The sequence below is a fragment of the Varanus komodoensis genome, unplaced genomic scaffold (genome assembly GCF_004798865.1).
Source record: "Varanus komodoensis strain SLA01 unplaced genomic scaffold, ASM479886v1 scaffold79, whole genome shotgun sequence".
In the NCBI taxonomy this organism is placed as follows: Eukaryota; Metazoa; Chordata; class Lepidosauria; order Squamata; family Varanidae; genus Varanus; species Varanus komodoensis.
Window position 1 is genome coordinate 2696648 of NW_025336467.1, and position 18758 is coordinate 2715405.

The 18758-nt window shown below is 46.1% G+C and overlaps 1 protein-coding gene across 7 annotated transcripts in view; it reads left to right on the forward strand.

Moving 5' to 3' along the window:
• The window catches only part of DOT1L (DOT1 like histone lysine methyltransferase), a 124231-nt gene that overhangs the window by 55794 nt on the left and 49679 nt on the right, over positions 1-18758 (forward strand). For 6 of the 7 annotated variants that reach the window (XM_044453385.1, XM_044453384.1, XM_044453389.1 and 3 more), the window contains exons 4-8: positions 4122-4185; positions 7358-7586; positions 11044-11138; positions 12561-12623; positions 17632-17687. In XM_044453385.1, coding sequence (XP_044309320.1) covers positions 4122-4185; positions 7358-7586; positions 11044-11138; positions 12561-12623; positions 17632-17687 — 507 coding nt within the window. Of the gene's footprint in view, positions 1-4121; positions 4186-7357; positions 7587-11042; positions 11139-12560; positions 12624-17631; positions 17688-18758 lie in introns of those variants that run through there. The other variant, XM_044453388.1, reaches the window with a different exon arrangement.

Genomic DNA, 18758 nt, shown 5'->3' on the forward strand with positions numbered 1-18758 from the left:
AATGCGTCAAGCCTTTGTGTAGCCCTTTTTACATGAACAGATCAAGATCTGTTGAAAGTTTATTCCAGGCTTTCTTGTCGGTTTACAACCCTGGTTTGTTTGGAAGCATGTGGATGTCCCAGTAGGCTATTTCTACTTGGTTCTTCTTGCTTGTTTGACAGGGAAGTACAGACCAGCTTTATTTATGAGCTGAATGTGTTATTCATGTTTGGTAAGCCAGAATAAGCTCATAATCTTGGCACATCTTGATGTATGAACACAACCAGTGTGTGATGTGCCCAGTTGTGCTTACAATGCAGCCAAATATGCTAACATCCTTCAGACATATCACCGCAGACAGAGAACTTAGGCATTTCAGCTTGATTGGGCTTAGTGCTCTGCATGTTTGGTAAAAGTAGCAGTACTTTGGAGGAAGTGCATATCAAAACTCAACTGCCCTCCTTTGTGTTTCACCAATATCTGGGTTGGATTTTGCATGGGGGAAGGCATCGTTCTCAGAGGATGATCCAGCCCGTGAAATGCCTTCCACATGTGTATTTTTCAGTTAATTGCCAAGTGGTTAGTTTTTAATCTTGCTGCTGTGTCTCTTATCTGTGTTTTTATCTGTTTTGCTTGTGTTTTCATCATTAGTTCTGTTTTTACATTGGTTGTGAGTATGTGAGAGAATGCATATGTCTCAGTGGGCAAGAGAACAAACAGTTAAGCAGTAAGAGCAGAACAGGGTGTCTCCGGTGCCCTCAGTGGATGAGTCGAACTAGAGGAATGGTGACTTAATGTGAGATGCTAAGTTTTTGTACCTTGGCATTTCTCCCTTGAAAGTAACGAATATAAAGGAAATGCACTGTTCTCTTACATGTTCTAGTAGAAATGTTTATGTGATATTACATTTAAACCACATTAAGTATTCTTTCATTTTTTTCCTCAGAGATTTTAAGTTAAATACCTAGGCTGTATGAAGGAAAAATATTGTGGGATGGATTTAACATTTGGTTTAATTCTAGTAAATTCGGCTAAATTCCATCGCCCTGTAGAGCACTAAAGCATGTTCTGATACTTAGAGCCCTAAAATTAATAATCAGCACCTTGAACTGAGTCTAGATATGAATTTACCACTCATGAAGTAAGGAACTAAGTGCTCCATTACCACTCACAGCATCTAGCAGCATATTTCTTTCTTTCTTTCCCCACTCCTTCCACCCTAAACTGTTGGCCATTTGGCACGTCAGCAATGTTAGCCACAAGCCGATTGCTTCACTGCTTGGACCTTGGCCCTAATTGCTGAACTGCAGAGCGTTGTGGTTTGTGCATGCGTCCTCTCATTTTTGCTTTTGAGCAATAGTAGCTCTCCTGCACAAGTGGGCGAAGAAAATGCTAAATCTGGCACGCCAAGTTTAACCTAATCAAGGACTTGCATTAAATATTAACTGGCTGGACTTTGTGGCCTTTCCAGCATGGTGGGGGTGCCTATTCACAGCCCAGTGTGCGTTGCTTCATGTTGCTTCAAGGGTGCTTGTTCCCAAGAGGGCAGGCACTTTAATCCATTCCAGATCCTCATGGGTTAAACCTGTCAGAGCCCTGCAGTTCTGTCTGTGGGGCATTTGTTAACGTCCTTCCATTTGTCAATGATTGCACCAGATAATGAGACCCTCCCCTGGCAAGGCAGAAGCTGCACCTCTGTGATGCCTGCAATAATCATAAATCAGTCCATAAGGATTTCCCTCTATGGGGTTTTTTCCCTTGCTGTGGGTGAATGTCATGGAGGGGTGGGCAGGTTTCGGCTTGCAGGGTCTGCTTGTTCTTTCCTACAACCCTGGAGCTTGGTGCAGAAGGCACACACCTAGAATGGAAGACTGATACGCCTAGGAATCTCAGTACCAGAACTGTGTGGTGCGTGGCCTTAGAAATTCTCTACCCTCAAGCTTCCATCACTTTAGAACGGCGGGGTAAAGCCCAGGTGCCATTGGTTTGAGTGGGGTTGTGGGGAGGTTGCCTGCTTGGACTTACTTTATTTAAATGAGTTTTTAAAACATTTCTGCAAATCACAGGATTCTCTTGTTTTGCACCACCATCCTTCCTTTCTAGTTATCACTCCTCCCCCTTTAGCATCGGGCCCGTAAATGCTCCCATTTATCTTCTTGTTCCAGCACCTGGTTGCTTCTGCATCCCTTCTTCCATGGTTCTCCTATCCCCAGTTTATTCTTAGAAACACCCTGTAAAATCAGCTAGGTGAAGAGAGAGTGGCTAGCCCAGGACTGCGCACTGAGCTTCATAGATTAGCAGGTCTTCAAACCTGCATCTTCTGGGACCTAAGCACCACGGTCCCATCTGGCAGGAGCCTGGGGGTGGTTTAAGAAATAGCCCTGCCTCCGTGGCTATCTCTTTAAAACTTGCAGACTTTGGGGTTTATAAAGCCTAGCAGGAATCAGCAATAGGTGGCAAGCATCATTCAGTGGATGAAACAAATGTTATGTCCCTGTGTTCTTATTGCAAAAGGTAAACAGGCTGTCGGGATTTTCCGACAGAAGAACTGCCATGCCATGTATGCAAAGGAGGTATCCCAGGGATACCTTTTGAAAGTGCAAACACCACAGAGTGACAGAAGTCGTGCGGGCCACATGTCCTTGAGACCGAGCAAGCCGATTGGTGGTTGTGCCACCACAAAGACAAGTTTATAACTGTTGAAACTGCTGACATATCCGAGTTCTCTCCCGTGCTGCCTTGGCAAAACTGCACACTAAACATCTCCCTGAGTTGAAGCTGGAAATCTGATTATGCAATGGGCATGTGATCGCCGGTGGCCTGGCCCTTCCCTTCCCTTCCCTTCTCCCTGTCCTGAGATGATTCTTTAATCTGTCCGTTCGCCATGTGTTAAGTTTCCTGGTTAAAAAAGGACCGTTAGGCCTGCCAACCACATGGGCGGCCTCCAACATCCAGAGGTCAGTGGGCTCCCTTCTTTTGCTCAGATGGTGTGTCCTCTAGGAGTCTTCATCAGCACTAAGACAGTCTTCTGGCTGGGGATGATGAGGGCTGTCCTCCAGCCTGCCTGGAGAGCACTGGATTAAAAAAATGCCGTATTAAGATGTGTGTTTTCTGAACAGCTAAATTATCCCATTTTTACTTATTTAATTATATTTTCTCATAGCCTTGAGGGGAAGACAGATGCTGGGAGGCAAGCTGAGGGAGGGCTTAGCACGACACTCACACATCATTTTTGCTCTAAAAACTGCTTTGCAGTAATTGGGGCAGAACATGATTAAACCAGTGTGTATTTGGATTCCCAAAGCACAGACAAATGCGCTTGCTGGTGACTTGTCACATCTTGCAGTTTTTCCAAGTAAGCAACTTTTTACATCAAAACTTTGGATGTTCTGAAAGGGAGGGGGTGGAGAGGAAGAAAACGATAGCCCTCCAGGTGTTGCTGGGTTGCAGCTTCTGCTATTCCTGACCCTTGCTGGCAGCAGCTGGTAGGATCCGTTGCTTGTCAACATCTGGATGATCACAGGTTTCCCTTTCACACCCCAGCCCTGTGCTGGACAGTAACATTTTAAACAGTATTAATGCTGCAGTTCCATTCCAGAGCACCCAGGAGCAAGCCCCATGAAATGCAGAGGGACCTAAGGCACAACCCTCTGCATATTTAGGCAGAAAACAGGCCTACAACTCCCAGCATGCCCTAGCCAGCAAGTCTGATTAGGGTGTGCTGGAAGTTGTAGGCCTTTTTCTGTTGAAACATGCAGTGGGTTGCATCCTTAAGCTGAATAGGCATGTGGAGGATTGAATGATTCATTTCCCAGTCAAATCTTTCAGCTGAATATCCCGTTCTAATGACGATGGCGGATGGGGAACACACACTGGGGTATTTCTGATATGTATCTACAGTGCATGAAGATGTCATGGCATACTTCTAGCTCTGTCAGGTCAGAGCTGTTGATCCCAGTTGATCCAGGGCACCGGAATGTTTTCCAGAAAAGGAGGACTGGGGAGTCGCATCGAGAATGGGACATCATTTTTGTTATTGGCTTCTGAGGAATGTATGTCACTGTACAGGCCCCCCCAAGACCTTAGGGGAACATATGTTTGCCCAGCTGATTAACTTGTTTTTTCCCCTCCCATTTTTTCAGCTTTGAAAGCATGCAAAGACTTTGTGACAAGTACAACCGAGCCATCGATAGCATTCACCAGTTGGTACGTATTCCTGCCATCCCACCGCAGCACCTTGCTCATGTTCAGGCAGCTGGTTTCAAGGCTGCCGGGTCTCTGGGCTCCACTGTGCTGTCCGAACGCGTTAATAGGGACCAGAGTGGCCTGTGGTGCATTGACTCAATGATGCTGAAAGGTCTCGAAAAGGTAGAGGAAGCCAAGTAGTTTGTGGAGCTTAGTTCAGTCCCCCTGGATGATGTGTGCAAGGAGAAACCCATCATAAACTTTTTGTTGATTTAAAACAGGTGCAATGCCTTAGGTGTGAGGGCCAGTTCTGCTACTCCTGGGCTTCCAAGCCAACCTTCTGGTGTCCAGAAGACTCGGCCCTCTTCCCTCAGCCCCACCACCTTTCTCTGATCACAGGAATGCTTGGTTGTTTCCTGGCTTTGGGGAAGTTTTTCCGTCATTCTGAAAGGTTGAAATGCTTGTCCTAATACGGTAAAACAAGTTGGTGTATTTTGTTCTTTTGGCTGTGCTCACTGGGTATGAGGAGTTGCTGGCCGATACATCTGGAGGGCACCAGCTTGGGGAAACCTATTCTCAACCATAGTTTAAGTACAGCATTCAAATGTAATCATGAAACTACAGTTAAGACAGCTATTAAGGGTTAGTGAGAATGGAGTCCAGGTAATACCTGCATGTACCAATGAGCCAGTGTGGGGTAGTGGTTAAGAGTCTGGAACTGGGACTCAGGAGATTTGGGTTCTAGTCCCCACTCAGCCCTGAAGCTTAGTGGGCGATGTTGGTCCAGTCACTGCCTTTCCTTCCCTACTCTGTAGGGCTGTTGTGAGGATAAAATGGAGAGGTGGCCCATATAAGCCACTTTGGTTTATTTCCCAGAGGGTTAAAAAGTGGCATATCAATGTAATAATAAAAGAGATGCATATGAAATTCTTGCTTCCTGGACCAAACTTGATAGGCAGTGACTTAGGCTTGTTATTAAGAACTAGCACTAGCAATAGCATTTCTATTAAAATGCACGCTTTCACTTTTAAATGCCTTTTGCAAGCTTTAATCCTTAAAGAACATTCAGGAGCTTTCTTGACAGTGTTCAGGTGCAATGTTTACTGAAATAGCTGTAGGGTTGAATTGAATACAGATTGGATGGTTGGCTGTAGTTTATAGAATCCCTTTAAAATACTTTGTTAAAAAAATGTGTCAAGGCAGTGATTCCTGGATTTAAGAATCCCTTGGGTTCATTAATTTAGTGGAGTAGAATTCTTCTCTTACAAATTGGTTTTCTGATAGATGGGGCAGAAGGAAAGGGCAAATAATTTTTGAGTAATTCTTTTCTTCTCGATTGTTGATCTGGGAAAGTAACTGACTTATTTAATTTGTTTAGTTGGAAGTTTTATCAGCACAACTTAATTTTAGCCTGTTGATTGGTCTGGTCAAATTTTAATCTATGGGGCTGAGAGACCCTTTCTGTAGTATCAAGATTATTGTGGTTCTTGAAGTAACTATAAATGAGAATGAAAAAGGAGCTGGTCTTCCAAACCTGACTCATCCCCATACCTCAGCAGCTGAAATTCAGACTTTCTGTCAAGCCACCATTCAGTTGAAGTTCAAAAACAATTTAGTGTGGTGTCTGAATTGATCTGTGGTTTACATCCAGTAGCACTCCAGAATTCGAATGCGTGAATTTGTGTTAACAAATGTTTTGATGTGATTTGTATTGAAGCAGTACAGTCGTGGCCGTTGCTGTGCCTTCTGGAGTGAACTTAATTTATGGAATGCATTACCATAATATATCTTGAACATGGTTGACGCTTGTATAAAATAAAATCTGATGCTAAGGTCACGTAATTGGTGAAAACTATTAGGTGCTTATGAATAAAGGCAGCGAGAACAGGAGCACCGACAGAACAAATATTAATATTTATTTATGTATTTTATTTCTACCCCACCTTTCTGTCAAGGTGCTCCAAGCAGTGTACATTCCAATTTTATCCTCAACCCTCTGAGCTAAGGTTAGACTGATGTACAGTGTCTGGCCCATGATTACCCAGTGAGTTTCACACCCATGGTTTGAACCTAGGTGTCCTTCTCAATGGGCCACAGTGAGTTCCACAACTGTTATGTCATCATAAGCAAGCTCTTGATCTTGCCCTACCTGTGTAATGTTAAGGTGGGAGTTATACCAGGAAATAGAGCAGGGCCTCCCAGAAGCTGATCTTAAAGACCAGGCAGGCCCATCAAGTGATGCAGTGATGCCCATCAGCTTAGAGGTGCTCTCCCCAGATGGCTGTGCGAAGGGGGGTGCCAATAAATGAGGTGGCTACCATAGCAGGTGTGGCTGGTCACGAAACATTTCCTGAAGGGCAAGCTGATGAGACTAAAAGATAAATATCTTGCCCAAGAACCGAAGTACCAAGCAGAAGAAAGGGCTGAACACCACAGCAGAAACACACTCTGTGGAACCAAATATAGATGGCGTTGGAGGACAGCCCCTCGCTTTGCAGGATCTCAGCCAGCTGAGAAATCAATGTCAGGAGAGGCGGGTTGGTGCCTAGCAATGTTTCTGCAGGCACGTTGTGGAATGCTGTGTTGGGGATTAGAGATTAATTCGTGGATGAAGAGCAGAAGTTTACTGACTGCTCTTAACTATGATGGCCACATGCAGCCTCCCTACTCAGGAGGAGCCTACCTCTGAATACAAGGTGCTGGAGCTCCATGGCATGCATGCAATGCTTGAGGGCTCCCCAGAGCTCTTGCTGGCCACTGGGAGCAGGATATGGCACTGCTTGGACTTTTGGCTTGATCCATCAGGGTTGCCCTGTTGCTCACTATTTGCAGGCCTGCTGAGCAGAGGGACTGTGAGTCAGGCAGACCGTGGCTTCTGGCTAGTTGAGAATGCACAAACCATGGCTTGGTGTGATGTCCAGGAACTCTTAAAAGGGAGCCTTCATGGAGGCTTTGGTGTGACCTAAGTGTTTCATTGCACTTTAGTGGTTTGGAAGGAAGATACATCTAGAAATTTGTGAGATGCCTGCCATTACTATTGGTGCATTGACATGGGGTGCAGTGAAAAAATCAGGGGGGAACAGAACTGCACAGAGAGAGTTTGCAGAGAAGGTATTTTTGGTTGGTAAGAAAAATTTGGGCTGAGATGAAGGAAGTGGCTAAGGTTGGCTTTCTGTTCTGTTCTGTTCTTCAGTGGAAAGGAACCACCCAGCCCATGAAACTGAACACCCGCCCTTCCAATGGACTTCTCCGCCATATCCTCCAACAGGTCTATAATCACTCAGTGACTGACCCGGAAAAGCTCAACAACTACGAACCCTTTTCCCCAGAGGTGTATGGAGAGACTTCCTTTGACTTGGTGGCCCAGATGATAGATGAGATAAAAATGACTGAAGATGACCTGTTTGTTGACTTAGGCAGTGGTGAGTGATTACTATACAGTTCCTCCTTCTGAACCCACCTTAAAACCATCTCACATGGAAAGGCCTATTGGTTTCGCATACAATTTTACATGCGACTAATTTGTTTGCAGAATAACCAAACCACCCAGTTGATGGCTCAGTTTGGACCCTATTGCTGCACATTTATTTATTTATTTAAAACATGGTTTGGGCATCATCATTGTCTCCTCCTCCTCCTCCTCCTCATTAATGTCCTTTCTGATATTTCACAGCTACAGAGTGCTGTTAATGACGCCATGTTGGGGAAAACTATGGTTCCTGCAAACCAAGTATTTGCTACTAAATGGTGGGTTTGAAACCATGGCTAAAGCAGTCTTCCAGATTTGCTTTAGTGGGGTGGGGGGAACTTTGGTTTGCAGCAATGACGGCTGGCCTAACAGGTAAGTGTGAACAGAGAAGTGATGGATGGAATCAAGGAGCGTAGTTGTGAATAGAGGAGTGGGGGTCTTATCGCAAGCCATGGCCACCTTGACCAAACCAGGGTTGTGATGTCTGGCCTAGGCTGTTGTCTGTTCTTTTCACTCCTTTAAATTCTCAGTTTAGCAGCTTCCTGTATCTACATGCCCAAGACAGATGGCTTTTAGTTCCATTGAAGGGCATAGAATACAGCATCTCATGTGAATTCTTGTGGCCTGGCTAGAAATCCTTAATCTTGATCTTTAATCTTATCATTTTGGTTTCCAAAAGCTTTGAGTTTCTGTTTGTTGTGACTGCAGAAGCAAATGGAATGTAGCAGGTGCACATGGAATTCAGAGGCTAAGCAGGTGAGCTTCCATTGGTGCTGCTAAATAAGGTGGCATTCATCTCCCTGCCTGCCATTACAGATTCCTCTCTCTGCTTTCCCTGGTGAGCTTTCACTTAATGTAGAGAAACAAAGATGGTACCTGGGATCAGAAGAACCCTGCAAATGAGCTTTCCTGTGGAGGCGTTAACTGTCTTTGTCAAACCGCAAACCCCCAACCTTACATGGCACACCCACTGTGGAACTGCGAGGAGTTTTAAAAGCCATTTGAGGCACAATCTCGATCTGTGTTTAAGAAAGAATGACCATCCTGCCTCCAAATTATGTTGCTCATGTGAAAAAAAAACCCCAGATGTGGGATTTTGTAGGGAAGGACTGGGACTGCAGTTCGGTTCTGGTGCTCAGAACGCTTTAATTCTGTGCATGTGTCTTTTGCATTAGTCTCCAGCGGGTGGTTTTTGGGAGTCTGGTAAAGAACAAGGTGGATCTTGTAAACTTGGTCTAACTGCCCTGGCTTAAAGCTGGGATTTTCAGCTGGGATCCATTGTGTATTGGCTAATTTTGCTTTTGCAGCTGGGCAGCAACTTGTGGCATGTGGGGGGAAGAAGCATTTCTGGATTCATTGTGAGCCACTTTGGGCTGCCTGCTGCCTTTGCCATGACAATGCCAGTCTTCTCAAAGCCCCTGGCTGTGCACCCTACTGTGGCATGAAAGAGTCTTAATGTTAAGGTACCCTTGAGTATAGTGTTTCCCCATTACCTCCTGCAAGATGCTGAATTAGCAGTGATTTAATGACTGCACCACCTCCATTACCAGCATGGCTTCCTGCAATCTGATCAATGAACAAAGGAAGTAGTGCTGAGTGCTTTTTCACTCTGCCACCCACTCTGTGTGATGATGGCCTTTAAGATAGACTCAAATTCTTGAGGCTTTTCATGAGCTGAAGCGTATAGGCATGTAGCTTAGATGGAACACTGATTTGGATAGGTGGGAGAAGCCATGATCTGGTGGATGGCATGCTAGTTTTGCAATGCTGTTTAGTGCCCACAAGCTTGTCTAAAAAGCTTGTCTAAACCGTCCCAAGATGTCTGTGAAGGGACGGTGTAGAAAAGTTTTAAATAAATCAATTTCTGAAGGCAGAGTGGGGCTCGTTACCCATGCTTTAGTTCAGAGGGGGATAGAAGTTAGAGCTTCAGATGTTGGGGTTCCAACTCCCAGCATTCCTAACCATCGACCATGCAGGCAGGGGCTTCTGGGAGCTGCAGTTCAAGTTGTGCCCAGCCCCTGATATTGACTGGACTGTTTCAGTCGGCTCTATGTGGGGTATCATCCAGACGAGTTAGTTGGTTCAAGGTGTGTTGGCTGAAGTTCTGGCAGGGGTCTCAAACTCGTGGCCTGCGGGCCAATTGCAGCCCGTGGGACAATATTTTGTGGCCCCCATTTGATATCAAAGTTTAGTGACAGTGTGGCCCGCGCGTTTTCTCACACGCACCTGTGTGAGTCGTTACCCTGGGCGCAATGTTCCCTCTAAGCTGCGTGCCGGGCCGGGCCGGGCCGGGCCAGGCGGGGCACAGGGAGGGGCCCTGCGGCCTTCAAAGCGCCGGGGGCGCCCGGGCTGGCCTCCGGGAGCCACACGGGATGAGCGGCCCACCGCCACCGCGGGGGTGGAATCCTTGATGCGGCCCAGCCTCACCCAGACTCTACTTCCAGCGGCCCCCAGGTAAGCTGAGTTTGAGACCCCTGCTGTAGAGCAAAGCATGGAACTCTTCTCTTGTTTCTGTTACATCATTGGTCTGTTAACTTCTGGCCTTGATTCAAAGTATTGCTTCTGGCCACTAGAGCCAGTTTTCGTATGTCATAAAGGCCTGCAAATGTTTCCCCCCTTTTTTCTTTTTCTTTTTTTAATGGAGCCTTGAAATCTTAGAAAGTTAATTTCTCCAGTTGTAAGAAAGAGGCATAAGGCTCCCCTCCATGAATGGGGTCGTTCCTGATTTTAAACTGGCCACTTGTCAGGGTCATCAGATTCTCTTGTGAATGAAGATGTAACTCTACCTGCATCCTGTTCATTTGGCTCATTGTGTTGTCTTTTGCAGTTGGTACGAGAGAGAGAGTCCATCCCTATTCCTTTAACTGGTATTGGAACTTGGTCTATACCAGGCCACTCTTCTGCTGGCCTGCAGCCTCTCCCCTCACTGTTTGTCCAAAATCCATGGAGCAGATTTGGGGCATGCAGTTTGGTAAAGCTTCCAAATGAAAACATGACCCAGCTTATAAAGTTTATAGGTGTCTTTATTTTACACTAATTTCAGGCCACCTTTACGGGTTGGAACCATTTCATGGTGGCGAACATGATCAAAGAGGCAATGCGACAAAACAGTAAATGTTGGTAACAGCGACAATTCTGGCAACTGCAAATGAATGAAATGGATAATAAAATTGCCTGGTCATGCGTGGCTAATATTAGAATGCAGTGAACATATTTGTAACAAGCTGATGGAACATCCCCTCAACCAGTCCCATCTGTGTCTGTGTGAAAGAAACATGGATTTTAGAATTTCAGTGATAACCTTGGCAGGGTTTTTTTTGGAATGCATACTCTCTCTGCCTCTTTAGCTAGGTTCCTGGATTATCCTGCAGCAGTGCTTCTGACAGTGGGTCTTTCCCTCCCCATCTCAGGTGTGGGTCAAGTTGTTCTACAGGTTGCTGCAGCCACAAACTGCAAGCATCACTATGGAGTGGAGAAAGCAGATATTCCGGCCAAATATGCTGAGGTAAGGTAGCCTTTCGGGCTGCGAGCATCCTGTGATTTTTGTTGGACACTGAACGTGGCACAAAGGAATACGGTTCGAGTGGAGTTTGGCACTGTGCTTTAAGAAAAGAACAGAAAATTAAAGTTCCGTGTTGAAAGGCTGATGCTCATCTTAGTAAAAAGGGTGACGATTCAGAAACACAAGAGCAGTTTTCATCATTATGCATGGTGTGGGGAAAGTGCCTAGTGTGAAGTCTCCAGCTAGAACTCATTGGACCATTCCATGAAGCTGAACATGGGTAGGTTCGAGTCAGATAAGAGGAAACACTTTCCAGTATGTAGTTAAGTGGGATTTGCTAGCACAAGGTGTAGCAATGACAGCGCAGACTGCTTGAAAAGGGGATTAGGCAAATTAATGGATGAGAAGGCAATCAGTGGAACTAGTTAGGAGAATTACAGATTACCTTTCTGTTTGTTTTAATTCTGCCTTGCATTCTAAATATTTGTACAGCAGCTAGGTCTTATTTTATCATACTGCGATCCAAACTATGCAAATGTTTATACTGTATTTTATGTTTCAAATTGTTTTGAACTGCCTAGAGAATTTCGGCTTTTGCACATTATGAAAATGCAACCAGTGAATAAATAAACTACAGCCTCTGCTGAAGAATGTGAGCAGAGGGAGACTGTAGAGCTCCATGTCCCACTTGTGGGCTTCCCAGGAGCACCTGCTTCATCCTGGTGGGAAGAGAGGCCTCCGGTTTGATCCAGCTTCAGGGCTCCCCATTCATGTCTAAGGAGGTTTTTCAGCTTTGCTGCCTGAGCCCCTTTAATGAGAGACACCAGGACCTGATCTGGTGACTGCCGAGTGCATTCGCTACCCCTGAACTGCAGGCATCCCTTGAAGGGTTGTACTGCAGTTGACCTTCCAGCTTGTCTACCCAAGTGCTACCCATCTGCCTGCCCAGCTCATCTCTTTTGGCTGAGTATGCCTTGCTCTTCGATGGGATCTTCGGCCTGCTTCCAGTCCTTAAAATATTATGGTTCTGCTTGTGCAAGCTTTGCGTTTGGCGACTGCCTCCTAGCAGCTGCTGAGAAAGGGACAGATTCAGATTTTATTGCAATGAATCAAGCTGTTACTTCATGTTACTGTTTTTGCACTGCATTTATTATTTTACTGTAAATCGTTGCGGTAGTGTATTTTAAGCTGTGGTGTGAATCTTCTTATAAGTTGTTGGGGTTATGTGCCATCAAGTTGTCTCTGATGTATGGCAGACATAGGAATGAACGCCCTCCAGCATGTGCTGTCCTCAACAGTCATGCTCGGCTCTTGTAAATTGTTATATGAATACCACTTAAATAATTTCTTCTATTAAACAGTATATACATACTAATAATCTCTCCATGTGTTCTGTCATTTCTCCCCTCCCCATCTCCTTTCTAGACGATGGACAAAGAATTTCGAAAGTGGATGAAATGGTATGGGAAAAAACATGCAGATTACACAGTGAGTGAAACTAAACCACAAAGTTTCTTTTTTAAAAGAAGCAACTCTCCTCAGAACCCTAAGAGGGATCAATAGCTGTCCTTAGTATGGGAGTCTCAAAGGTGCTTTGTGGGCTGAGATTATGAAATCTGTATTCTGAAAACTATGTAGGGTTCTTGCCCTCGTGACAGTGAAGGAAACTCTTGTTGCACGGAAGCCTCATATCATCTGCAGGCCTGAAATGTAAGGAAGAAGGTTCTCTCTCTTAGAAGGAGTTCAGTGGCTGCGCATGCAAATATCAAAAAGCACTCTGTAGCCCACGATCTTTAATCAGTGTCCATGTTAACCAGTCATAAATTACAGCTTAATAAACCAGAGTACGAGCAAGCAGCGTGCTGGTGAAAGCAAGCCATTTATTCATACTCCAGCCTTCCCTTTGCACAGGTGGAGTAAAACAGTTGGGGGAAGAGGAAGCCGTGCATGGCATCAGATTTGGGATGATGATTGTTTTGGCCCAAACAAACCAGGAATGGTATTCCAGCCACAAACTAGGGTTTCAAGACTGTTTGTGAATCCTGGCATCTTCTTCAGAATGAGCAAGCGGGGTTTGGATGTCATATACAGCCCGGCCTTTCCTGGCTTGTTTTCTCACTCATGCCAAGAGTGGGGAAGAGTGGGAGAGCGCGGGTGCCATGGCAGGTTCTAGTGCAAGAGGCCATTATTTGGGGCGTAAAGTGATGCGTCTTAAAAGCTTGCCTGGTGAAGAACCGTCTTGGCTGTGTATGGCAAGTTCAGCCTTTGAATTCATTCTGGAAGAGAATTCTTCCCCTTAACTTTCAGACCCTCCAGTGACTGAGAGCCGGGTTAGTGATACTCCCTCTGGGAATTCTGCTCATGTTTCCATTAATGAGTTAAGGCAAAAAGCTCTTTGTTGCAATTAATACAGACAGATGGCTTTTCTGTGGTTCCTTCACAGAAATATCCCCCACTGAATGCTAGCCCCGTATCTTGGGGCATAATGACGTGGACCCACTTAGATGTAAAGTGCTCGAGTGGTTATTTGCAGGATGTCTCTTGTAAAGAAATCTCTCTCTCCTGTAAATGCTTCCTATCTCTTGTCTACTTTTCAGTTTTTCTAATAAACTAATAAGGTGCTGAATTATCTCTCTGCATTAGTTCAGAGAGATGGATCCAAGCCTACTGGTACAATGTGCAGCTTTAACCAGGCGCTCCATTCCTATCTGAGCATTTTTCTTTATGCCAGCTATAAGAGGGCATTTGGCCTTGAGATAAGCTGCTGCCTTCTGGGTTCTAGCTGAAATTCACCTCCCTAACCTGAATAATGAGTAATACAGAAATCCAGTGAGATGAGGCATTCTTTCTGTTCTCTGGCAAAAAAAGTGCACCTGCGAAGATCAGGCTCACTAGGGGCAGAGAACTAGAATTCCAAAATGGGGGCCCCAGGTGCGGGAACTGGCTGGGGGGGGCAGGTTCCCCTGTTTTTCTGGCTCTTTTTTCAGAGGTATAGCTTACCCTTTGCTCCTAGCTTTACTAGCCTTTCCCAATTAATGTGTCTTTTTGTACTTTCGCTTCCTACTCTCTCCACCCATCTACACAAAAGGGCAGTTTAATGAACCTCTGTTTTGTGGCAAAAAACTCCCCAGCAGCATAATAACTTGTTCTGGATAGATATACTTAACGCCCCTTTTCAGCAGGAACATGTCAGCTGCTCTGAAATTTTGAAAAAGCCTTCGGATGCCTACTGTGACTTTGAAATTGAGCCACTTCCCACAGCTTTGGAGTCCTGCTGCTTGTTATGCTATTATTATTATTATTATTATTATTATTATTATTATTATTATTATTATTTTAAAAATAGTTGTGCGCGCTTTTCCAGGCAGAACAAACAATTCTTTGTGAGCCAAAGGTATTGCATGGAGCTGCTGGAATGAGTGTGTGTGTAAGAGTGATGTCATGCACTCAGCCAGACGGCCTGGCCATTGCACGTGTGTGTGTGTGTGTGTGTGTTCTTTTTTCAAATTTATTTTGGAGTCCAAAACTCTAGAAAAGCAGGCTCCTGGAAAGCTGCCGCTTGCTTAATGCGTGCAGCTCTCAATTAGTATGTTTTTCCATTGGCTCTACTTGGGATACCAAGTACTCCTGCCTTCTGCAGCTCATTCTGTATTGCAAGGGAGTGAGTTGCCTAAATGCTTTAGGCATCGTAAAGCTGCCTAAATTTGGAAGGTTCCTGCTGAATTGGAAAATTATTGCCAAAATTAGGAGTTGAGCTATCCACAAGTGATATCGACAGTTGCATTCGTTTCTGGTTCTGATCTGCCAACTTTGAACTTGGTACTGGTTAGGACTGGGATGTTCTGTATATTCTTGCTTAGTCACTCAGGTTTTGGAGGAAGGGGGGCTCCTAATTCTTGGAACTCTTGCCTGTGCACGTTGATGCCAGGCAATGTTTTTTTCCCCTTTTTTCTGTTGCTTATTTAGCAGCATTGTAGCTCCTAAGAGCTCTTCGTTTTTGAGTGCATTCCTACCTCAGTGCTGAACGCTATGCCTTATTCTCTGCTCCTTTTGCATGTGTTCGTTTCATGCAAATATTAGCACTTACATGGAGTGGAAAATGTGGGGTACAAGCATGTTAATAAATACAAAGGCAAGTGGCCCATCATTACTCTTTAGTCTATCCTTGCCAAGCCAATTACAGTAAGATAGACCACAGCTCCTTCACTGCCTAAGAAAATGAAAAATATCTGTTGCAGATGGTCCCTCCTATTCACTGCTCACTAAGGAGATTAAGTTTCTACAGCTGAGACCACAGAAATGAGGACGGGGGAGACAGGGCTACAGTTTTTATGGAGTCTACATAGGCAACCACTGCTGTTCCAATTATTCTGGCATACTGCAGCCTCCTAGTATAATCTTTGTCCCCCATAGATAAAATCTGCCAGAAGATTGAGCTGGGTGATTCTCATTCATCTCCCCATTTCAGCTTCATGTTGGTACCTGAAATATGTAGTATAGTCAGCTGCCCAAGGTGCTTAATACCGGGCTGGTCTGTAGTTTGAGTTGCACTGAATGCTACTAAGAGCCAGCCATCTTCTAGTGTCCAGAAGATAGAAACATAGAAACAGAGCGAGTCAGAAGAGGCCTCCCGGGCCATCTAGTCTGACCTCTGGCACCAGCCGGCTCCGCTCACAACATGCCCACCATGTGCATGTCCAGCCTATTCTTGAACACCCGCACCAATGGGGCCTCAGCGACCTCCCGTGGAAGCCCATTCCAAACCCTGGGGGTCCTAACCATCAGGCAGTGCTTTCTGACATCCAAATGGAACCTTGGCTCCCTGAGCTTGGCTCTCTTGGAGCGCGTCCTGCCTTCCTCTGCAGGGGAGAACAGGTCCCGACCCACATCCGTGTGACACCCCCTCACACACCTGTATGTTGCCAACAGATCCCCTCTGAGTCTCCCCTTCTCCAGGCTGAAGAGACCCAGTTCCCGCAGTCTCACCTCATACGGCATCCCCTGCAAACCGGCCACCAACCTTGTGGCCCTACGCTGCACTGACTCCAACCTGGCCATATCCTTCCTGTAATGAGGGGCCCAAAACTGAGCACAATACTCCAATTGCGGGCACACCAGAGTTGTGTAGAGTGGTAGTAACACCTCTCCTGATCTAGAAGCCACACTTCTGGCTATGCAACCAAGGGTGGTGTTCGCCCTCTTGACCACCGCATCACACGGCTGGCTCATGTTCAGCCTGCAGTCAACCAGCACCTCGAGGTCCCTTTCACAAGCGCTGCTTTCCAGCCACTTGTCCCCTAACCTGTACTTATGGCAGCTATTCCTATGCCCCAAGACCACATTGAATGCCATCCTGTTGTCTCCTGCCTCCTAAGGGAAGATCCTGGGCTTGTGGTCACCTGGAGGTGATCTTCCCTTATTACAAGCAACCAGATTCTTGTCTCTGAAGGAGCCTGGACTGCAAACTGTTATGGGGTGTGGGGTGGAAGTTGGGCCTCCTTATAACAGTCCTGTGAGGTGTGTTGAGTGGAGATGGTCACCCAGGGAGCATCATGGCTGGAGTTTTGAATCTGATGCTTCCACAGCCTGGTCCTGTGCAGTTGGCCTGGATGACAATGCCCATCATTCCTGGCCAGCAGGGCCTTTTGGAGTTGCTGCACACTGGAAGGCGCATGGGTGCATCTGGAGGGCACCAGATTGTGGAAGATTCTCTTGGTCTGTATGGAGAATGTTTTGCAGAGTGTTATGGAGCACACAGCCTCCTGGACCGTTCCTTCAGCCCTAGGAGTGGCAGCCTGGCCCAGCTGGGCCATAGCAGTAGGTTGGGTCCTAAGAGTAGAGTTCAAAAATTTTAAACGCTTGTATGCTGGCATTCCTGGGTGTGTTTGCACCCTCTGCCACAATTTTCTTCATACTGAAAGCAGCCATGGAGGTGCTTACCCCAGACCTGTGGTTGTGAGAGAGGCTCCTTAACATTCCCACTCTTAATTTGGTCATCCTTAAAATCCACCCTGTGTGTACGTTTTTGATCCTGGGTCCTTCTCTTTTTATCCTGCAGTCAGTGGAATGGCAACTTCAGGAGGTGGTGAGTGAAGATAACTGGGGAGGGGAGAAGTGTTTGGAAGTGAAATAGTTAAGCAACTTCTCCCCTGGACTGTAGCCTCCATGGCTGCTTTTGAGTTAAACACAAAAAGTGTGTGTGTGTGTGTGTGTGGGGGGAGGGAATAGATTACCCCTTAGACAGGCCCACACTTTTTCTTAAAACATGCAAAGTAACTTGGTTGTACTGAGGCAATAATTAATGCAGTATCAGAACTGAGAATCGTGGTCAGATGAATAGTTGGCAGGAATAAAGAGACCAGGACCAATTAGTGCTTGGACTCTTGTCTCTTTTTCTCCCTCTCCCGGGGTGTTGTAGCTGATACGTAATGCTAGCGCCCAGCTGAGTTAAAATGGGAAAATTTCAAGTTCTGTTTTTCCTCCCTTGTTACCGTAGCTGGAAAGAGGTGACTTCCTCTCAGAAGAATGGCGGGAGAGAATCGCAAACACGAGGTACAGTGACGGTGGAATCATTTCTAATGTAAATTCCTAGGGTCTCCGTGGCAGACTTGACCTAACCTTCCTCATCTCATCTCATCTCATGTTCACGGGTGGGGAATTTCTGCCTGCTTTTTTGCCCCCTTCCACTGATGAGGAAGGTGGCACAGCTCTTCATGCTCCCCAGTTCTTGGAGCATTCAGAAAATTTAGGGGTGTTTCTCCTTTGAGGCTATATTCCATTTTGAGGCAATAGCTTTGCAGACTTGAGCCATTTTTTGCAATACTTAACTTGTTTCCAAACACCTTCCCCAACCGGATTTCTTCTTCCAGATGTGTTGGACAAGTTGCCAACACAACTGGAGGGCTGGAGGGCACCGGACTGTGAAAAGCTGATATATCTGCCCCACAAGAGTTCCACTGCCCCTTCCCCTGCCCCAGATTCTCAGAAACGGGCCCTGTGCCCCCCGTGTGCCTCCTCGCTTCACGGTTCTGCCTGGTGCTTCCAGACCAAGGCCGCCAGCACCATCAGTCCCAAGGTCTTGTGTAGCTGTTGCTTCTTTCCTTCCTTATGGATGTTACCTGGTGAGAAAACATGGAAGCAGCAGAGGGAAAACACGGGAGAGTCACAGATGGAAGAGGAGGTCATCTGGATGCCTGCAGCATTGCACGAGTGAGGCAGTGCCGTTGAATGATGAAAGGCCCTGTCTGGCAGCTCCCTCACTGTTTTCCCATCAGTCCTTAGTGTGTGGGCATGTGGGGAAGTGTTATTTTCCTCGGGGTTGATGACCTGGTCATGGCAAGGTTTGGCCTTCCTTCTGCCTGTCTCCCAGCAGTTAACCAAGCATGATGCACCCTTGACTTAACAAAAGCACAGCCAGTGGGCCAACCCTGAGCTGAACTGCTGTAGGACGCAAGCGGAAGTTTTCCTTCTCTCAAGGGACACATGGAGCTCTAAATGCATTTGGTTTTAAAGGCTTCTCCCAGGGGTTTGCGCTGGGTGGGGAGGAAACAGATCTGCTGGTGTATTGGCCAAGATTTCTGGCTCTCAGTGTCAGAAGTCCCTCCCCCTCAAAGATTTTCCTGA